Source organism: Pelodiscus sinensis, chromosome 1 (genome assembly GCF_052426305.1).
Source record: "Pelodiscus sinensis isolate ZL-2025 chromosome 1, ASM5242630v1, whole genome shotgun sequence".
NCBI lineage: Eukaryota > Metazoa > Chordata > Testudines > Trionychidae > Pelodiscus > Pelodiscus sinensis.
This window is the reverse complement of record NC_143052.1, coordinates 219690867-219711878: the sequence shown is the minus strand read 5'-3', so window position 1 is coordinate 219711878 and position 21012 is coordinate 219690867. Positions and strand designations below refer to the sequence as shown.

At 45.4% G+C, this 21012-nt stretch overlaps 1 protein-coding gene across 2 annotated transcripts in view; it reads right to left on the bottom strand.

Moving 5' to 3' along the window:
* The window catches only part of ARHGAP6 (Rho GTPase activating protein 6), a 478385-nt gene extending 458272 nt beyond the window's left edge, over positions 1 to 20113 (bottom strand). The window contains exon 1 of one of the 2 annotated variants that reach the window (XM_075914907.2): positions 18943 to 20113. In XM_075914907.2, the coding sequence (XP_075771022.2) occupies positions 18943 to 19461 (519 nt within the window). In that variant the 5' untranslated portion in view covers positions 19462 to 20113. The remainder of the gene's footprint in view (positions 1 to 18942) is intronic. The other variant, XM_075914901.2, reaches the window with a different exon arrangement.
* Between the last annotated feature and the right edge of the window lie 899 nt (positions 20114 to 21012).

Below are 21012 nucleotides of genomic sequence, written 5' to 3'. Positions count from 1 at the left end.
TCTGCCGATCAGCTGTTTGTCGGCAGATCGGGGGAGTCTGGACACGATGCCCCGACAAAGAAGCCTTTCTTCATCGACACAGGTAAACCTGGTTTCACGAGGCTTACCTGTGTCGATGAAGAAAGGCTTCTTTGTCGGGGCATCGCGTCCAGACTCCCCCGATCTGCCGACAAACAGCTGATCGGCAGATCGGGGCAGCCATTTAAATTTAAATGAAGCCGCGATTATTTTAATCGCGGCTTCATTTCCCTCTTCCGATCTGGCTAATCTACATGCCTCCGTCGAAGGAGGCATGTAGTCTAGACACACCCCAAGTGTCAGAAATGAAGCTTCCTGCTATTTATATACAAATTATGTATATTTCATTAATCACTATTATATCTAGCTGCCAAATATGAAGGAACTTATTTTCTCCTGCCATGTACCTTCTGGAGTCATTTATTCTGGTGCAGCTAGTGTGTAAAAGATTATCAAATCAGCATTTGTGTGTAAGCTTTTTTATATTAATTTTAGTCAGACAAGGGGCAATTTGGGGAGAAGCAAGACCAAGGATGATTAACATCAATATCATCCTCCTTAGATTAAATTCTTTATAGCCCCCTCAGAGTGAATGTCTTTCACTAATATGTCTCTGTCCCCACAAGGTGTTATCTATGGGAAAGTCTAAAATAGAAAAAACCTGTTTTCAGGCAATAGTGCAGCTGCACCTACACTAACACTGCTGTAGATTAGACTTCAGGCTTTCTAGTCTTTATAATGTTGTGCTGAAAATGCCTGAGCCTGGACACTAAAATCTATATAGCTGCAGTAGTGCTGGAAAATGGGTAGGAAGTTCTGCTGTGCAGGCCACCATTAGAAAAGAGAGGGAGCTTATTAGCCAGATTGCACAAATCTTCCCTTGCAGAAACAGAGACAAACAGAGGTGAGGTGCACTGTGCTTTTGAAGGGATCAAAGCACGGTTTTCATGCTGACCTTGTCCAGCAGAGCTGCAGGAGCAAGTATGCAAGCCTCATATTCAATCCTGCCAGATGCATCTTACCTGTTGGTCCCCATATTTTTGAATTTAAGGAGAGGGAAAAGCAGCACTGACACAGTCAAACCTCAGCTCATTTAAGAACTTTGAAGATAAGTGCCAGGACTTTTTACTAGATTCAATATTCAGTTGGAAATATGATGCAGAGCATCATAACATTTATATTGGATCCCAGACACTTTCTGTTGTCAACTTATGGGCATTAATAAATTATGACAGTACAACACACATTCTCCTGATTCCACTGTCTAATACTTACATTAAAACTACGGAGAAAGTGTTGGATGATGTATTGCTGCATATATCATGCTTCCTTAAGGAACATATAATTTCACAATACATTAGCTAACATGAATCACATTCAGGAAAAAAAATCAGACCAAGGACCAAAATGGTTAGTTGCCTTAGAAACACAGAGTGACAGAAGGGCACAGTTTTTCCCACTTTTGTAGGGCAAGTTAATTAATCTGTACTTACAATATCTATTTAAAAATGTGGCAGTAATTGTAATTCCATTCTTATTTACTTATCTGGTGTTATTATTATAAGGAAATTATAACAGAGTCCCATATCCCCTGATTATGCACAAAACTGGTAACTACAACTCTTCCTGCTCTCCGAAAACTACTTTTAGGCCCAGTCTATGCTACTATTTTCACCAAGGGTGCGTCTAGACTGACAAGATTTTGCACTAAAGCAGCCGCATTTGCGCAAAATCTTGCTGCCTGTCTACACTGGCCGCGAGTATTTGTGCAAGAATACTGACTTTGTACTGTAGAAAATCAGTGGTTCTTGCGCAAATATTCCAACGCTCCCGCTCAGAGATAAGCCCTCTTGCGCAAGTATTCTTGCGCAAGAGGGCCAGTGTAGACAGCCAAGTTAATTTCTTGCGCAAGAAAGCCCGATGGCTAAAATGGCCATCAGAGCTTTCTTGCGCAAGAGTGTCTATACCGGCACTGATGCTTTTGCGCAAAAGCAAATCTTTTGCGGAAAGGCACATGCCAGTATAGATGCTCTCTTTCGCAAATACTTTTAACGGAAAAACTTTTCCGTTAAAAGAATTTGCGCAAAATCATGCCAGTCTAAATGCACCCTAAGGGTGTAATCAGTTCCTAGCATACTTAATGCTGTTATGTTGGAGGGTGTTAGTGTCTGCTAGCAAGCATGTGTTATCTATGAGCCCTCCTGAAGCAGTCCTCCACTAAGGCTAAATAAGAGAGCAATTAAAAACCCCTTTGTTTACAGATAGCTGAAAAAACAGAGGCCACCACCTAAGTCACTAGCCCACAAGGGATAATAAAAAGTGTTTCCTTGGGACTAAGTGCAAATGCAGGGCTGGGACATTGATTGGTAAAGTTGTCTGTCTGTCAAAACCACACAGGAGAACACCAGGGAACTGTGAGTTTGACCCTGGAAGGAAATCAAGAGATAATTCTATGACCAAAAGAACCTAATTGGAAAATAAACTTGGATTTCTGAACAAGGAAAGTATCTCCTCTTATTGGATTCTTACTGGCTGCATCTAGACTGGCAAGTTTTTCTGCAAAAGTCAGTGTTCTTGAGCAAATACAATTACTCTCCTGTTTGGGAAAAAGCCCTCTTGTGCAAATGCTTTTGCGCAAGAGGGCCAGTGTAGACAACTGAGAACTGTTTTGCACAAAAAAACCCCGATGGCGAAAACGGGGCTTTCTTGCGCAAAACCGCGTCTATATTGGCACGGACGCTTTTCCGCAAAAAAGTGCTTTTGCACAAAAGCATCCGTGCCCATCTAGGTGTTCTTTTTCGCAAATGCTGTTAACAGAAAAACTTTTCCGTTAAAAGCATTTGCGGAAAATCATGCCAGTCTAGACGTAGCCACTGTGTTCGGGAAAACAGGACTTTGTGTACTTTCTAAATCAACAGGACTGCACCAAAGGAACACCTGACTCTCTTCATTTTCTCCTTTCAATAAAAGCAACCCAACAAGGCAACAAATATTGGCTAACTGCTCTGACTTGGGGGCAGCAATCCACAATAACCATGAGAACTAGCCATGTTTCACCTTAGATTGACAAATGGTTCAAAACTCTTTTTCCCCATTTGTACAATATAGATAGGATTTCCCCACAGTCTGTGGTCAGCCAGGCCTCATATTCAGAGCCTGTCAAGTCTATTCCCCAGTCTGGCACTCTGAGTGCAGAAGGTGGGGGCCCGCAAGGCCTATACTCTTGCCTGTATAGGCTTCTGCTTAAAAATCTCCCCTTAAAAATCTTTTCACAGATTCCTTGGCTTTGGGAGATAGGCTGCCATATCAAGTGAAAACCCCCTTCTTCTTCGACCCAAGAAGAAAGCACCTGAATTTCTTCCAGATGGGTACCCGAAAGCTCTTTTACCACAAGAGAGCTTGGGGGAGGGGGAGAGAAGAGAAAACAATCTGCAATCTCTGATATCTGACCTCTCAGGCCTAAGCATGCACACACAGACCTCCTATTACATTCCAGGACACAAGAATCAAATCATTGCCTTAAAAAGGTGGATTTTGTTTTTAACAAAACAAAAATACATACTTGGTAAAGCATACTAAGTTGCTAGGTGTTACAGAGCCACTGAGAAAATAACAGATTAAAACACAGAGAATTGTATCTTTGGGATTCAGCTTAATTCGGTATATGGGAGAGGGGAGGAACATGGACTTAGCACAGAGAAGTTTAATCAAACTACAAAACAAAACAAAGAACCTGATCACGTCTAAATAGACATTTCATTCCCTATCTACTTAGAGATTCGTGCTTTAAAATCCAGTCCATTTCCATGCCCAGTATTTCTTGTAAGCATGGTAGTTCTACCTGGTTCAATTCATCTTGCTTCAGAGGGGTATTCACAAAGGTCTGATGAATAACCACATTGGCTAGATGGCCCACTACATTCCACATCCTAATGACATAAAAAAACAAACAATGGGTACTTAAGAACAATTTGCACCTTCTCCATCAGCTTCATGTTGCATGGATATTCCAACTGACTATTTCTTTCCCTCCTTTTTTAACTTCTTTTTCTCCCATCCCCCACTCCTCGCATCCCCTATTTATTTAGAAACTGGACCTTTAATAACTCCATTCAGCTGAAGAAGTGCCCACAAAAGCTCATGATACCATCTACAAGTTTTGTTAATCTTTAAGGTGCTGCAAGTCAATTCATTTTGTTTCCCCAGCTCCTGGCTTAAAACTCACACAAAGGAAAACAGCAGGCAGGTATATCTTCTAATTTAAATTTCAACACCTTCTCCCATTGGTTCCCCTGGCTCCCTGCCAACATCCCCTCGCTACCTGAGTTTAACCCTTTAGTCAGCAAAAGCTGGCCAGCCCTCCTCATATCCATCACAGAGCCAGAGTTCACATCCACAAGACAGGAGTTAAGAGTTGCCTGGGTCAGGGTATTAGAAGATCAGATGCAGTTGATGACCTGGAACTAAGAATCACAAGTCAAGAACCTGAGTCAGGCTGGTTAGAATACCAGAGGGTCAGAGGTAGGATACAAACTAGTGATTGGGAACCACAAGGCAGATGCTGAGAGTCAATCCAGGAAAGCAGGCGCCTCTAACTACATCTATGAAATCTATTGCTCACTCTTCCTTCCTCCCAACTGTGTGCGCATTATTAGTGTGGATCTAGGATGAAAGGTTTGGGGTGCAGGAGAGAGTTCTGGGCTGGCCCAGGAGTTTGGGGTATAGAAGGCAATGAAGGATGCAAGCTCTGGGAGGGAATTTAAGTACTGAAGGGAGCTCAGTGCTGGGGTAAGGATGAGGAGTACCAGAGAAAGTTTGGGGCCCCTGCTGCCCTTACTGCAGCTCCCAGGAAGCAGCTGCTAGGTCCCTGTGGCCCCTAGGCAAACGGGCGGCCACGGAGGCTCTGTACGTGGCCTTTGCATCCATAGGCACTATCCCTGCAGCTCCCATTCATCATGGTCCCCAGCCAATCGGAGTTGCCGAGCCAGCATTGGGGGAATGAGCAGCATGTGGAGGCTCCATGGCCATCCATTCGCTTAAGTGCAGCTTCTTCCAGGAGCGATGCAGTCTCAGGACAGAGAAAGAGCCTGCCTTAACCCTGAGCCCCTACTTCACTGCTGAATAGACTTTTAATGGCCCAGTCGGCAATGCCGTTTAGGAGGCTATCAAGAACCAGCACTGCATCTGCCCTTCTGTTCCTGCTCAGAGCCGCCCCTGGAAGCCTCCTACCTGTTGTGCAGGGTAGGGGAGACAGAGGCAGGGAGCACTGATGTCACTCTAGCCCCCTTTCCTATAGCCCATCTTCACAGTGAGGAGGGCAGGGCCTCAGCAAAGCGGTGGAGCAGCGGCCAGGCCTTGGAGAAGGGGTAGGGCAGCGATATTTGGGTTTGAGGTAGATCCTGGACTGACTTAAATTCAAAAAGTGATCTTGTGCTTAAAAAGGTTGGAGACCACAGTGGTAAGGAAACACTCTGGCAGCAACCTGTGGCAGAGAATGGCTCTAGGAGTAGGGAGCTGATGGAGCCTTTCCCAGCTGTTGGAGTCCTTCTCTGAGATAGGGGAAAGGCTCTGGCAGCTTGACGCTATGCTGCTAAATACAGCAGGGTCGACAGGCGGAAGCACTGTTTGAGCGCAGAGAGAGCCATGTGCATTATATGCCTTAAGATTGTAGCATGTCTGTATCCTATTCACTTAAGCAGTGTCTCGTGGTATATACACTGGTATTTATACCCAAACTAGGGGTGTCTACAGTGTCTTTAGGGTACATACCACCATCAATATATCAGAGGGGCAGCCGTGTTAGTCCGGATCTGCAAAAGTGATAAGGAGTCCTGTGGCACCTTACAGACCAACAGATGTATTGGAGCATAAGCTTTCATGGGCAAAGACCACGAAAGCTTATGCTGCAATACATCTGTTAGTCTATAAGGTGCCACAGGACTCCTTGTCACCATCAATATAGACATAGCCAAAGATGCAGACACAAAAACATGGTTGAGATACATGTGCAAGGCAGTAAAGATGGCTCACAGAAGTCAAACTGTGTGTTTTGTTAGAAAAAAATTCACAAACTTCAACTTGTAACAATCACAGTTGTACTGTAGTGCAGAATAGGATCTTTGGGACTTGAGTATATCCCCACACCCTCTCTCTCCCTCCCTCTCTCTCTCTCTCTCACATGAAAACAGCCAAACATATTCAACTTCCAAACAGGATGTTATCAGGAGGGTTGAGTCTTTCTATATATACACACATGCTTTCAAAATAAAACTACATTAATTCGATTATGATCCCAAGTGCAGCCAGAATTCATTTAAAACAGTAAACAAAAAACCACAAAACCCTTTCTTCATTGTTTACAAAAGCATGTCATAAAGATTATAAATTTAAGTTACTGCAGATTTATTATCTTTGAGCAACTATACACAATTTAATTTTCCTCTTCATCTTTAAACTTTCATATTTCCTGTCAGCATCAACTTTTCCCAGTGCTAAAAGTCACTGTAAAACTGCATCTTTTCTGAAAGCAAGAGAAGGTGAGATCTCTTGGATAGCATATCCAAAAGATTCTATTGTGAATATGCTCTTATGAGAATACAATTCCAAAAGGTTTATTCTATAAATTAGAAGTAATTTGGGAAGCAAAAGACATAACAGAATGAAAAACATTTCCTGTAAGAGAAATATTTTTAGCTCTTTCAGAGAGAGAGAGAAAGGGACCGGCAAATAAAAACTGAAGAGAATGCTCATGACTGGTTTCTCACAAAATTACTCTAAAAAAAGAGAAAATAAACTGAAATAATCTTTCAGAGATACAAAAGGCCAGTGCTGCAAACAACTGTTTAATAAAATAATGGCTGAACACACACTGATAACTAAACATTAAAAACTAAAAATAACGTAGGAAAAGTGGCTTGAAACATTACAGCCTCTATTTTATAGCTATATTTATGCTGGTTCAGTCATTGTGACACCACCGTGGACAGGGTCCAACAAATAAGTTGCATGTTTTGGAGTTGCATGATCTTTGGGCTCAAATGAAAGATTATACCATTTTTAATTGAATTTAACTCTGCAAACATTTATTTACACCTTTGGAGTATATTCTAAATTTCTGAACAAATGTTCATCCATATGAGCTACACATTTATATCCTCATACACCACATTGACATTCAAATGTATCCCTTCATGACAGTCAAGGAAATCTGACAATGTAAAAGTTAGGAAACAATGTGGGTGAGGTAATATCTTTTATTAGACCAACTTCTGTTAGTGAAAGAGACATGTTTTCCAACTCTTTCTGCTCTGGGAAAGCTCTGTGGAGTTTGAAAGCTTGTCTCTCTCACCAAAGAGAAGTTGGTCCAATAGAAAATATTATTTCACCTCCTTTGTCTTCAGGTGGGTGATACAAAACAGAACACCTGATGAGGACTCTGATGCTTGAAGGGGAATGTAGGCTGACCATGAAGATAACACAGGGAGAACCAGAACTAGTTTGATGGTTCCCTAGTCAATTGGACTGCAGGTTCCCAGAGTTGAGGGGTGTCAGAAACAGAGCCACCACCTCGAGTGTGTGCCTAGAGAGACAGAGCTAGAATTGCAGTGTCTAAAAAATTTGCCTAGCCCCAGTAAACCAAGAACTACTGAGGATTTGTTGTTGTGTTGTACTAGATCCAAACACATCCAAAAAACATCCAGCAGGGGAAGCTCTCAGAGTTGCAATAAGACTCAAAGGCAGCATTATCTGCCCAATTATTTAACACCCCTTTCTCTCAGACATAGTGGAACATACATCTACTTTGCAGGAGATATTGTTGGAAAAGTTGAAGTCACATGAAAAATTAGTTCCTGCAGTTCCTGTATTTGTATAGACATTAACCATGGTGAAGGGGGGGGGGGGGGGGGACAGAACCACAGTAATCATTTAGAAGATATGTAATTGAAAGAAATTAACAAAAATGTATTTTTTTCAAATATCTGTGTCTTCAGTGGGATTACTAACTTGCTTAAAGTAAAGCACAGCCTTGAGTGCTTTGCTAGTTTGAAAGAGTGCTCTACACCTTGCAAAATTGAGCCTTGAATATCAGCTTCTGGTTAATAAGGGTCTTGTAATTTGAATCTCAGTTTGCCTTCTTTGCCCCTCCTTTAGTTACTGTTAAGCAGGAGGAGCATTTGGTTTCCTCTCCTCCCATCCCCTGGTTCAGCCCAAATGAATGTAACTCAGGAAGCGCAAGAATTACATTTCAAAAGAGCAGCTTTGTTCCAATCACAACACACATTCTTTACGTTCTTGGATATTACACTATATGTTAAAAGAGAAAGTAAAGAAAGTATAAAAAAAGGTGGACTTGTACTTTTTTTGCACCAAGTTTTTTATAATTAGGAGAACTGAAAAGCTTGTGACAGAAGTGTTAAAGGGTTTTGTTGTTTGTTTTACAATAAAAATTCAGGTCTGCTACACCATGGCAACTGGAGAATGATTATTATTGAGACTCTATAGGAGCCTGAATGAAAAGTAGCTGAGGAAATTCTGACCTGCAGAGGATTTCTACAGCGACAACCTAGGGACCATTACCTCTTCAGTTCTGGCTTTAGCCATCTCTCCCAGTTCTATCCTTGATGTGGCTACCAAGAGGAAGGCTGTCATGTTAACATCTTTCCAATTCTAATGCCGGATGAAAACTTTGGAGAAAGAATGCCTTTGCTACAGATTAAATAACCCATCTTTGATTTTTTCAGAATAAGGAAGCTTCAGAATATTTAAGACACAAACATACTGCTTTCAGATCTTCTTTATACATTACTAGATTTACCTCACGTTGCTTGAGTCCTTAACTCAAATAATTTTTGTTTTTCTCTGGAGTGGGACTGGAGATGAGGGGTTCAATATGCAAGCTGCCCTGGGGAAAGCCCTTTCTCACCACAGCAGCTTGGGGCCAGGTGATAAGCACTTGTCCATGGCCGCTGCAGCTATAGTGGGGCACAGACGGAGAAGGGGTGTATGTCCCCTGGCTGGGGGACAGACACACACAAACAAACTTTTACAAATATATAATAGATAGCCCTGTCCCTTTCTCCACCCCTGTCTCCCCAATGGATTTATAGGTGCCCCAGTCCCCATCTCTGGCTCTTTCCTGCCCCCCTGTGGTCATTATACAATATAACTGTCCCTGTTACCAGAGCCCTTCCTTTCCATTTGATGAGAATCACATTCCAGGCACATACCACTGTCCTGTCACAATCAAATCCTGACCTTGCTTTAAATTAGGATAAGAAGCTGCATACTGAATGTGGTGGTCCTAGCTCTTGCCCTTTAGGAGTTCTTGAACAAATAGACTCATAGACAGATGCTCAAACTCCTGAGCACTAAGCTTAAAAATACCATTCCCTAACCATCAAAGTGAGTAAAAAAATGCTGGAAAGTGAGGGGACAATTAGGGGCTGATGTCATCACTGTCAACAGAATTAAGTTTTTAGATATTAAGAGATGGATTTTCAGAGGTGCAGAGCTCCCACTAACTTCAACTGGATTTGTGGGAGTCAAGTCTTCTAAAAATCATGTCTTGAGTTATCAGCCCTTATGATTAATTATTTCACAATTTCTTGAAAACTAATGCAGTGTTGTCCTCCCGAGTGTATAGATAGGCAGTTCCAGTGCCCCTAGTTTTGTTCATAGTTTTGCCTATGTTTTTTGCTATGGTTCTTTTCAGAATCCGACAGGCATCAGGAAAACTGGCAAAAATAATACCTGTTTTCACTGTGTTGCTGCTTTAAAAAGCTCTAAACCGCAGTAGAGTACACTGGAGGTATTCATTAGGGAGGGCCATCCACAATGAGGCCTGGTCTACACTGGGAGTTTAGGTCAAACTTAGCTGGATTAGGTCAATTTTCTAAAGAATAAGTCCACCCCGCCAACTCCACTGCATCGATTAAGGGCCATTAAAAGTGGATTTCTGCACTTCTGCTTTAATGAGGAGTGACGCTAAATTTGACCATGCATGGTCAACTTTACTGTAGTGCAGACGTAGGGCTGTGAAAGCTGATGTTCTTGGCCTCTGGAAGGTGTCCCACAGTACCCCACGGTGACTGCTCTGGCCAGGATTTTCAATATTACTGTTCTCCAGGTAAATAGGAAAAGCCCCAGGAAATTTTTAATTTAATTTCCTGTGTGGCCAGTGTGGTGAGCAGACCTCAGAGCAGGCAGCACACCTGACCATAGTTTCCAGGGTCACGGATAAGCACCAACATGGAGGAGATCCTGGACCTCTGTGATGTGTGGGGAGAGGAATTTGTTCTTGCAGAACTATGAACAAGCAAAAGGAATGCAAATATATATGCCAAGAACCAAAAGCGTGGAGGAGAAAGGATATGCCAGGGATGTCCAGCAGTGCTGCATGAAAATAAAGGAACCGAGGCAGTTGTACCAGAAGACAAAAGAGGATGACAGACAGTCTGGATCATCGCTGCAAACATGCCACTTCTATGAGCATCTGCATGCGATCCTTGGGGAGAGCAGGGGGGGGAACCCGACCAGCTTCCATAGCCAGTGCTTGGATTCCTCCCAAGACACTCCTCTAGCAGCCATGGGCATCAGTTTGGATAAGGGGGAGGAAGAGAGTGTTCAACAGGTGAGCAAGCTAACCTATGTCACCAACAGCCATGACCTTTTAATAACTTTGGAGCCAATACCCTCCTCCCAGGACATCTTGCAGCTGGGCACTGATCCCAGGGATGGCTCTTCTAGTGAATTCACATTTTTCATCATGCTACAAGTGTGATCCGAGGTGGCCACTCTGCCTACACGTGTATGGAGAAGGAACAGGAATCCTCCCTGCACATCTCCATAAGCTCTCCTAGAGGAACTCTTTCATCCTTCTCACAAGGTGTCTGGGGAGGGCTGCCTTATTCCATCCTCCACAGTTGGACACCTTTGCACGCCACGCCAGCAGTAAGGGGTCTGGTGTCATTGCAGCACAAAGCTTTGCAGCATAAGGTCCACTTTTCTGGCCAGTCAAACAGCATCTGCTCCCTATCACTCTGTGTGATTCAGAGAAGACTGATATCACGCATGGCAACCTGGAAGAAGCAGGGAAAGCTATTAGCTGATGCCTCCGCAGTAAACCTCCATTTGCTCATCCCCAAGGAAGCCAGGAGCTTCTGTCCTGCCCTGCTGCCACGCCCAGGACCCCTCCAAGGTCCTGCAGGAAGGGAAAGTTGCACTCTCCCAGCAAACGGGTGGGTGCCTAACACATGGGTGCTAGGGGAGCCCATGCCCTGCTGCCACAACTGGATCCTTATCCTCCTCCCACCTGCATGGTCCTGCAGAAAGGGAAAGTTGCATTCCCCCAGAAATCAGAGGGGGTACCAAACACATGACCCTGTCACCATGCCTGGACTCTTTCCTCCCTCCCATCTGTATGGCCCTCCAGGAAGGGAATGTCGTACTCTCCTGGCAAATGGGGGTTGCTAAACACAAGGGCACTATGGGAGCCCCTGCCCAGCCTCAATGCTCAGACCTCCTGTTCCCACAAGCTCAAGCCCTAGCCTGCCCCCTACCATGCATGCCACCAAACTGAATACAGCCGCTCCCCTAAGAACCCTGAGGTATATCTGCTGCACAGTGGTCACTTAAAAGCATAACCATACCTTGTACATAACCCATCCTTATTGTATCTAGACAGAAGACTTCCCTTTTATGCCAACAGATTAGAATTTACACTGCACAGTGCATTGCCTGTAAAGTCTGCCCTTCACTTTTCATTAGAGCAGGAACAGCAGCAACCATGCTGTGCACTCCCCACAGCCTGCCAGCTGTCCAGCTGGCACAAAGCGACAGGCAAAAATGAATGAGGGATGACATGTTCAAGGATCAAACACAATCCATCCACCTGAGCAGGAAACGCATAAGCAACTGAAGAAATATGATGCACACAGAGAGTGAGGATAGGAGATCGTGCAGGGAACTGGACAAGTACCAGGCTGGAAGACCATGGAGGATGTGATGGATTGCACGGCAGCTTTCCAGGATGCCTGCGTGCCCAGGCACCCCCTTCAGCTCTTGTAGACCAACGTTCCCTCCTCACCAAGTTCCATAGCCTCCTCTCCTAAGGGCCCTAGAAGGAGAGGGGTGGGGAGTAAGGTCAAGAGCACTTAACCTCCAGGAATGCGTCCCAAAGCAAAAGGCTGTCTTTCTGACACTTGTGATCCTCTCCTCCCCAACTCCCAACATGTATTTCTTTTTCTGTTCCTGCTGCGTTCCCTAAATAAAAAATGCATGATTTCTGAACAATAGTCTCTTTATTGCTTGTATTGAAGGGTAGGGGAAGGTTACAGGCAAGCACACTGAATGCAGGGGCACCTCACTGAGAGCAACATGCATGACTCTCAAAGCTGGCCATTCATAAAACTCTTTCAAAGCCTCTCCGATTTGCACTGTCCTTCGCTTTGCTCTCCTTTCCCCCCCTGGTGTCTGAATGCTCAAGATCCCTGGTTAGGTGCTGTGCCTCAATTCCTCACCCTGCTATATAACTTACTTCTTACCTTCATAAATATTATGAGTCCACAGCAGGCTGTCGCTGAGGTCTAACCTAGTCACTAGACTGCAGAACCCTCCCTTTAAATGCCCCAAAGTACATTCCATCACCATTCTGCACTTGTTCAGCCTATAGTTCAACTGCTCCTTACTGTGATCCCAGCTGCTCGTATACAGCTTCATGAACCACAGAAGCAAGGGGTAGGCTGGATCGTCAAGGATCACTATTGGCATTTCAATGCCTGCGATGGTAATTTTCCAGTCTGGGAAGAAAGTTCCAGCTTGCAGCTTTCTGAAGAAGCAAAAGTTCCTAAAGATGTGCATGTCATGAACCTTTCCTGACCATCCCACACTGATGTCAGTGAAATAGCCCTAGTGATCCACCAGCGCTTGCAGAACCATCAAGAATTACCCCTTTGTGATTTATGTACTCTTTGGCAAGGTGGCCGGGTGCTAAGATAGGGATGTGCATTCCATCTATTGTGCCACCATAGTTAGGAAACCCCATTGTGGCAAACCCCTCCACTACGTCCTCCAAGTCTCCCAAAAGACACTGTTTGCCATTGCTTTCAAGCAGAGGAGGAAGGAGGAGATGAGTACATTATGGGAAGCTGATGTTGCATTATGATGACGTGTGCCCAGAATCACCCACTGTACATGCTCCAAAGCACAAGGGTACTGACTGCCTTCAATCACAACAGCCCCCCAATGAAAATTTCCCCACTCCAAACTGATTCCCAACTGACTGGCATTCCCAACTGACTGAATGGCTGTCTGGCATTGCAAGCTTCCACTGGGCTATTGCCACTCGCTTCTCTACTGTCAAAGCTGGTCTCATTCTGGTATTTTTGTGTTTCAGGGCAGGGGCAAGCAACTCACAAACGTCCAGGAAAGTGGCCTCACACATGCAAAAGTTCTGCAGACACTGCATAACTATGCAGTCGCACAGTCTGTGATTGTCCCATGGCACCAGAACCAGCATTCCACTCTGCTTCAGAGGTTCCAATGCTGGTGGCATTTGCCAGTTGCTCAAGTGCTTCACAGAAGAGTATGCTCATAGGCTCCCACGATTCTTCCTTGTTCCAGCAGACCCTGGATATGCTCTGGATATACTCCAGCATAAGGTGCACCATGGTTAATATTATCATCATAATGCTTTGACGCTCAATGGGATCCACAATGGGGTCCATGCTTACGCTGCTGGGATTGCAAAGAGACTGTTTACCATTGCTTTCAAGCAGGGGAGGAGGGAGGAGACGAGTGCACTATGGGAAGCTGACGACATGTACTCATTACAGGGTTATAAATAATTACCTCATGTTTACCCAGGTCATTCTACTCTAATTTGTCAACCACTTTATTTTGTCCCAGAAATGGTGTTGCATGGTAAAAGCAGCATTCTTTATTTCCCAGCCTAGGGATACATCTTTAATAAAGAACAGGTAAGAAATAATTCATAAATCCTCTATTTATTAAAACAATTTTCTGATGGGACTAGAATTGAATACCCATTACAAGAATTGCCTGTAAATAGAAGTTTACTAATTTAGTTAAAGATATAAAATGTATGTTTTAATTATTGCTAAATTTATGAGTGGGTAATTAATGCTTGCACAGCACCTTGACAATATAAAATGCTCTATTACCGCCAAGTATTAGTAGTGTACAGGAATGGTGTCCTATATCTCGGCAATCTCATTCACTTCAGTTTTCACATTCAAACTCCATGCCAACATGCTTATTAAATACATATATTATCTTTACATAAATCATATATCTACATATCAGCATACATCTGTAGCAAATGCTATGGTGAAATGAAACTCCATCATTCAAGGGTTTCACATTAGGGATGTAATAGTTTAGTTGATTAACGAGTAAGCAAAAGCTTATAGGTTAATGGTATAGACCACACACATTTCCCCCACCCCTCACCCACCAGTAATTTTTTTTAGCAGGCTGCCCAGCAACCTGGCTCAGTCCCGGCTTGGGCCAGGTCCCAGACGTACCCCACTGTGGCTCTGCATTTAAAATGCATTAGGAGGCAGGCAGCCCAGTTCGCTCCAGTTTGTGCTAGGTCCGGGAGCTCAGCGCCCCACTGGATCCCGACATGGACCAGCTTCCTATTGGCACCCCACGCTCCTGCCTCTGTATTAGAGGCAGCAATGCAGAGTGGCAGAGGGCTCCTCAGAAGTAAAGCTGGAGCACACTGGCTGCTGGCCCCAGACCTAGGGACTATAGAATAGTTGAGTAACCAGTAAGAATTCATGAGATTAATCAACTATTCAATTAACCGATATTTAACATCCCTATTTCACATAGATTCTGACACCCTCACAGAGATCTAGTAAGCCTTATGTGTCTTCTCAGGAGGGCAGACATGTATTTTCTTAAAGAAATGGGGCCTATACTTGCATTTTGAACAGCTGGAAGCTTCCTCAAACCTCTTCATTTGCACTGAAATTTCATGCATATTGTCTCAGCCTTATAAAGTGTATCATTAAACACATATGTAATCTGTTTCTCTAACAAACTGTTCTTGCCAAAATGACTTCCTCCTAATGTAGGAGATTAGTTATGAACATACTCATTAGTTTCTTTTACCTTACAAATGACAGTTATAGAGTATTCAAATTTCATGGAATCAAATTGCAACCTGTAAAATAACAGTATTAAATCCAACTGAGTTGTAAAAACTCACATGACCAGCAGCTAATGAAGGAAAATAGGATTATTTTTAAAAAGCTGGATATACACCCAACACAGTCAATCCCCCTTTCTCTTTAGCTTGTAGACTAAAGCCACATCTTCACTAATCAAAAGATTAACGCTGCCACGATAGATCTTCTGGAGTTCGATTTAGTGAGTTTGGTTAAGACTCATTCAAAATCAAACTCAGAGGGTGCTCCCGTTGACAGCCAGTACTCCTGCTTCTACAAGGAGCAAGGAATGCCAGTGGGGAAACTTGAAACAAGGTATGTCGACTCCAGCTAATTAATGTAACTGAAGTTGCATATCTTGATTCAATGTTCTCTGTTAGTGTAGACCTGGCCAAAGGAATACATCTAGTGCAATGAAGTTTCACTGTAAGTTATCTCCATCCTACAAAGAACTCCATGCAAACATCCTCCAGCCACATAAAGCCCCACTGATTTCACTACGGCTTGGTAGGGATGCAAAGATCTACCTATCTAGAACTCCATGGAGATCCATGGTCTGACTAAATCTTGGACCAGATTAAACAATTATGGAATGAAAATCACATGCACCTTAATTATCCTAGAAAGTGTTATTTCCCAGTTCAGAAATCATCATGAGAGGGCACATGCACTTCTACCCTTAACTTAGTACATGTAAAGTCCAGATTACCTTGTCCAGTGTCTCATTATTAGTGTTTTTGCTAACTGGTACTCCTATACATTTTCTTTGAGGTCTGTTTAATATAACTTCTAAATTATTTAACATGAGAACACATCTAGAAAATTCTGGATCAAAATTCTGATCAAAACTTTCAATGTTTCTATTTTCCAAACCATCTATAAAATCGCTACGCTCCTCTTCATCCAAGTGGACAGCTCTTGATCACCATACAGCACTGACAAATGTTGAGACCTTTTATGTTTACTGTTATATTCTGTTCTTATAATTATCCTCTATTCCTCTGTCGTAATAGTTTTCAGGTTCATTTTGAACCACAAATTATACCCACACATTACACATTTTACTTAAGAATTCTACATCAGTACCAGACTGATAGATGAGATTTCACTAGCTGCAATCGAAATGGTCATGTATAGTGGAAGAATGTCTCCCTATTTGCTCTGGTCTGAAATAACTCCCTTATTTTGCAATAAGCAGCAGAGCATCCACAATACCAACCCCGTTATTTCGAAATAAGGGGATGGTTATTTCAAAATCTGTACTCCTGCTTTCCTCGGGGAATAAAGCTTATTTCAAAATAGTGTTAGTGTGGTCTGCTGCTGCTGTTTCAAAATAACTACTCCCCAGAGTAATTCGAAATAACTACTCCCCCGTGTTTCCTGGGGCTCTAAGTCAAGATAGCACGTCCACATTAACGGAGCCTGCTTCTGAGTAATTTTGAGGCTCTCCTGTAGTGGGGACACTCTATTTTGATTTTCTTATTTTGGGATTTATTATTTTGAAATAATTTTCCTAATATAGACATGCCCTTAAAGAGACAAGGTGGGGAGGTAGTATTTTTTAATTAAACCAACTTCTAATGGTGACAGAGACAAGCTTTCCAGCTCACACAAAGCTCTTTTTCAAAAGTGGGAAATGTTCCTTAACTCTCCACCTTATTGTTCTTATAGAAATAGGCTACTTTCTAATTGTGGTTTGAATGCATGAAAAACTATTAACACAAATAGTTAAGGAAATATAAACTAAGTACCAAAAACAGAAGGGAGAACTTGTGCCACATCTAAAACTCAAGGGCTATGTCTACACTCGTGGCTTCTTGCATGAGTAATATGCAAATGAGGCTAAGCGTGGAATATCGCCGAGTCTCATTTGCATACCTAATGAGCCACCATTTTTTCAGAAGAGGCTCTTAAGCATGAAGAAGTGTCTACATTGCCCCTTCTTGAGCAAGAAAAACTCTCTTGCGCAATGCCATTCTTCCTGAAAAGTAATAGGTGTAACGGCTTTGCACAAGAAGGTTTTTCTTGCGCAAGAAGGGGCAGTGTAGACGCTTCTTGCGCAAGAGCCTCTTCTGAAAAAAAATGGTGACTTATTAGGTATGCAAATGAAGCCCGGCAATATTCCACACTTAGCCTCATTTGCATATTACTCGCACAAGAAGCCGCAAGTGTAGACATAGACAAGTAATTTACAGCTATACTTAATCTTCAAACCAGTTACAATCAGCTAATAACATCCTTGTCAACCAATTATGATAACTATAGCACATAAGACATCTAAACTAAATCAAGAAATATATTGTTAAACTAGATTTGTTTTGGAATGCAGTGGCTCCTTATGTGGCCCTAACACATCTATGGGTGTGTCTAAACTACATAGCTCCATCGATGGAGCCATGTAGATTAGGCTGATCGGCAAAGGGAAATGAAGCTGCGATTTAAATAATCACAGCTTCATTTAAATTTAAATGGCTGCTGAGCTGAGCCGACAAACAGCTAATTAGCTGTTTGTTGGCTCAGTGCACTAGTCTGGACACTCCCGCCGACCTGAAAGCCCTTTATCGACCTCCCCGTTATGCCTCGTAGGATGAGGTTTACCAGGGAGGTCGATAAAGAGCTTTCATGTCTGCAGGGGAGCGTCCAGACTGTCTCCATCTGCCGACAAACAGCTGATCGGCAGAGCGGGGCAGCCATTTAAATTTAAATGAAGCCGCTATTATTTAAATCGCGGCTTCATTTCCCTTTGCCGAACAAACAAATCTACATGGCTCCGTCGACGGAGCCATGTAGTTTAGACGTACTCTATGTTATCAGATAAACTGAGATCAGTGGGTGTGCACATTATCTTTGTGTCCATCTTGTTAGTAGCCATTATATATTAAAGTTTATGAGGTGTTACAGTGGGAGGGGAGAGTTGTATGTGCCCAATACAACTATATATGGAATGAAGCTTAGAGACATTAAACAAAAGTTTACCCTGCCAACAACCCAGATCAACTAAGTTTAATTCTTTAAAGAAATATCTATGAAACGGCACCTGTGGTTCTTTGAAGAGCGTAGAACAGTTAATATTCTGTGTGTATGTGCTGGATCGTTGTTTGGTTCAACTACAAACATGAACAAGAGAAATATACTAGGAACAGACTTCAAATGTTGTGACTGACCACATAGCTCAGTTCTGAAGGAACACACAGCAAGACGCATATGCGCTACCCCCCGATCTTTTCCGGACTCAGCCAAGGCTGAAAACGTCGCGTATAGCCACTCACAACTCTCCTTGAGCGCTCAAGATGCACTCACTCTATCGGCCAAACCTGTCCAGTGCCCAGCCTCACTGACAGATCAAGAAGGGAACCTGCTACAGACTCCAACCAGGGAGACCACAGTCTCCTCATTCACCCAATTCATTCCCCCTTCGACCTCTAACAGCAGCCAAAGCAGGAGCCAAATGCCCCTCTCCCCCAAATCTGAACAACGCAAACGCGGAGCTCTGGGCTAACTCAGCACCCCGTGAAGAGGGAGAGGAGCAGAGAGCTTCTCCCAATAAGAGGGAGCAGGACAGCCCCTGGGGCGAAGGGAGACCCGCCCCGCAGGACCCCCGCAGCCTGTCATCAGACAGAAGGGATCCGAGGAAGTTGGGGGTGCTCAGAAAGCCCAAGCTCATGGGGAGGGTCCCTCCTGCTGCCTCTCCGGCACAGCGGCTGGCCTGGGCGGGAAGGGGGCGTCCTACCTGGGATTTCCATACGATGTAGGCGGAGGGGTGGCTGCTGGGCGCCTGCTGACCCTTCCTCTGCTGGAGCCACTTTCGGGGGGAGGAAAAGAGGCTGTTGGGGCCGCCGCCGGGGGCGCTGAGAGCGGAGGCGGAGGGCGTGCGCGCCAGGAAGGGCAGCTCCCAGGCCGTGTTCCTCTTGCCCCGCGGGCTCGACTCGTACTCGAAGTGGAAGCTGCCCGAGGGGGACTTCTCCAGCGGGGTGCTGGGAGTGGAGAGCGAGCCGCAGAGCGCGCCGCCCCCCGGGCGCAGCAGGGCGCGGGAGGAGAAGGCGGCGAGGCACTCTGCCGAGGGGCCGCCCGCTGCCCTGGCTCGGGGCGTCCTGGCCGGGCCGTCCCCCTCCTCCCGGCTGCAGCTGCCGATGATGGCCGGGTCCAGGCTGCGGGTCTGGCGGAGCCTCCGCTTGGAGAGGCTCTTGGAGGAGGTAGCGGCCGGGGAGGAGCAGGAGAAGACGCTGTTCAAGAGGCTCTGGGCGGACATGCTGGCGGCGGGCGGGCGCCCCGGGGAATGTGTGTGCGGGGCGAGGGGGCGGGTGTCCTTCCCCTCTCCGCCGCCCCACTGGAGCGAGCGCCGACTCCGAGACTGGCAGCGGGGCGCTCAGCGGGTGCCCGCGCCGCGCCGGGCTGCTGCCGCTGTGGAGCCCGCAGGGGCTGGTCCCGGCACAGGCAGCGGGAGGCTCATGCTGGCCGCAGGGCGCCCTGGGTGCGCTGGGGCTGGGCAGCCGCTGCGGTCACTTCGCCGGGGGGCGGGGGGGAGAGGGTGAGCCGAGAAAAGGGGAGGGAAGGAGGCAGCCGCCGCGGGAGCTTTTAGCGCAGCGCTCCCGAGCCTGTCAGAGTCTCTCCCCCGCGGCAGCGAGATCTGCCCAGTCCCCTCCGTGCGCGGCGGCAGAGGAGGGTGTCCGGGGCTGCCTCCCCGCACCCCCCAGCGAACTACTGCAGGGCGGAGGGGGTTGGAGGGGGTCTCCAAAGGCGGCTGAAACTTCCCCGGGCATGTGACCGTCAGGGAAGTACGGGCATGGTCCTCCCCCAGTGAACCCTGCCCGTCTGAATAAGGGAACGAGCGGAGGTGTTCGTAATGCCCCCTCCCGCCCAGGGGGCCAGCGTCCCTATGGCACAGCTCTTGGGTTTCCTGGCCGGGCGATCTGTGCGTACAATGGAGGAGGGCTTGCGCCGCCCTGGGCTTGCTTTGCACGTGTTTTCGGGAAGAGGCGGTTTTATCCCCCGGCTTGCGATACACCTGCGGTTCTAACGCATGTGAGGAGGGATGGGGATGGCTCCCGAGAGAGGGGAGCTAACCCCAAGGCGGGGCCAGGAGTGAATTAGCAGCAGGTGCCCTGAACTTTCCACACCCTCCTGTCCGTCCCCGCCCCCCCCCCCCCCCCCAAGCTGTCCCGGCTGCCCCTGCCCCGATTGCCGGGTTGCTCTCGTGTGTGGGATTTCCACTGGCTGACCCTCTCGCTGAGTTATACTCCGCCTGGCAAACGCCCAGGCCAGTGGTTTCCCCAGAATAACGTTTGTGGCGTTGGTGTTTACCACTTATCTTCCACGGAACCTGTTGTTACTTCGGGAGGAGTAAAATGACATAAAAGGAAACGTTTCACTCCAGTGCTCTATTTGCTAGAATTTTGTTGTAGTGGAAGGTTCATTTGCTTCCAAAAGTTGTTAGCGGATATTTCAAAACTTTCCTTTTACTTAGTGGCGAAGAGTCCTGTGGTACCTTATAGACTAACCGAAGTGTTGGAGCATAAGCTTTCCTGGGCAAAGACCCACTTCGTTAGATGCGTGGTCTTTGCCCATGAAAGCTTATGCTCCAACACTTCTGTTAGTCTATAAAGTGCCACATTACTCCTTGCCGCTTTTGCAGATTCAGACTAAAAGGGCTACCCCTCTGATACTCCTTTTACCTTATTGCCTCAAATGCCGGACAGGATAAAGCCCAGTAAATCATCCATATCAAATCACTCGGCTCATTCCCACCTCTTATAAATGCTATAGAACCTAATTTTGCAATGTAAGTGACCTCTGTTCTCCT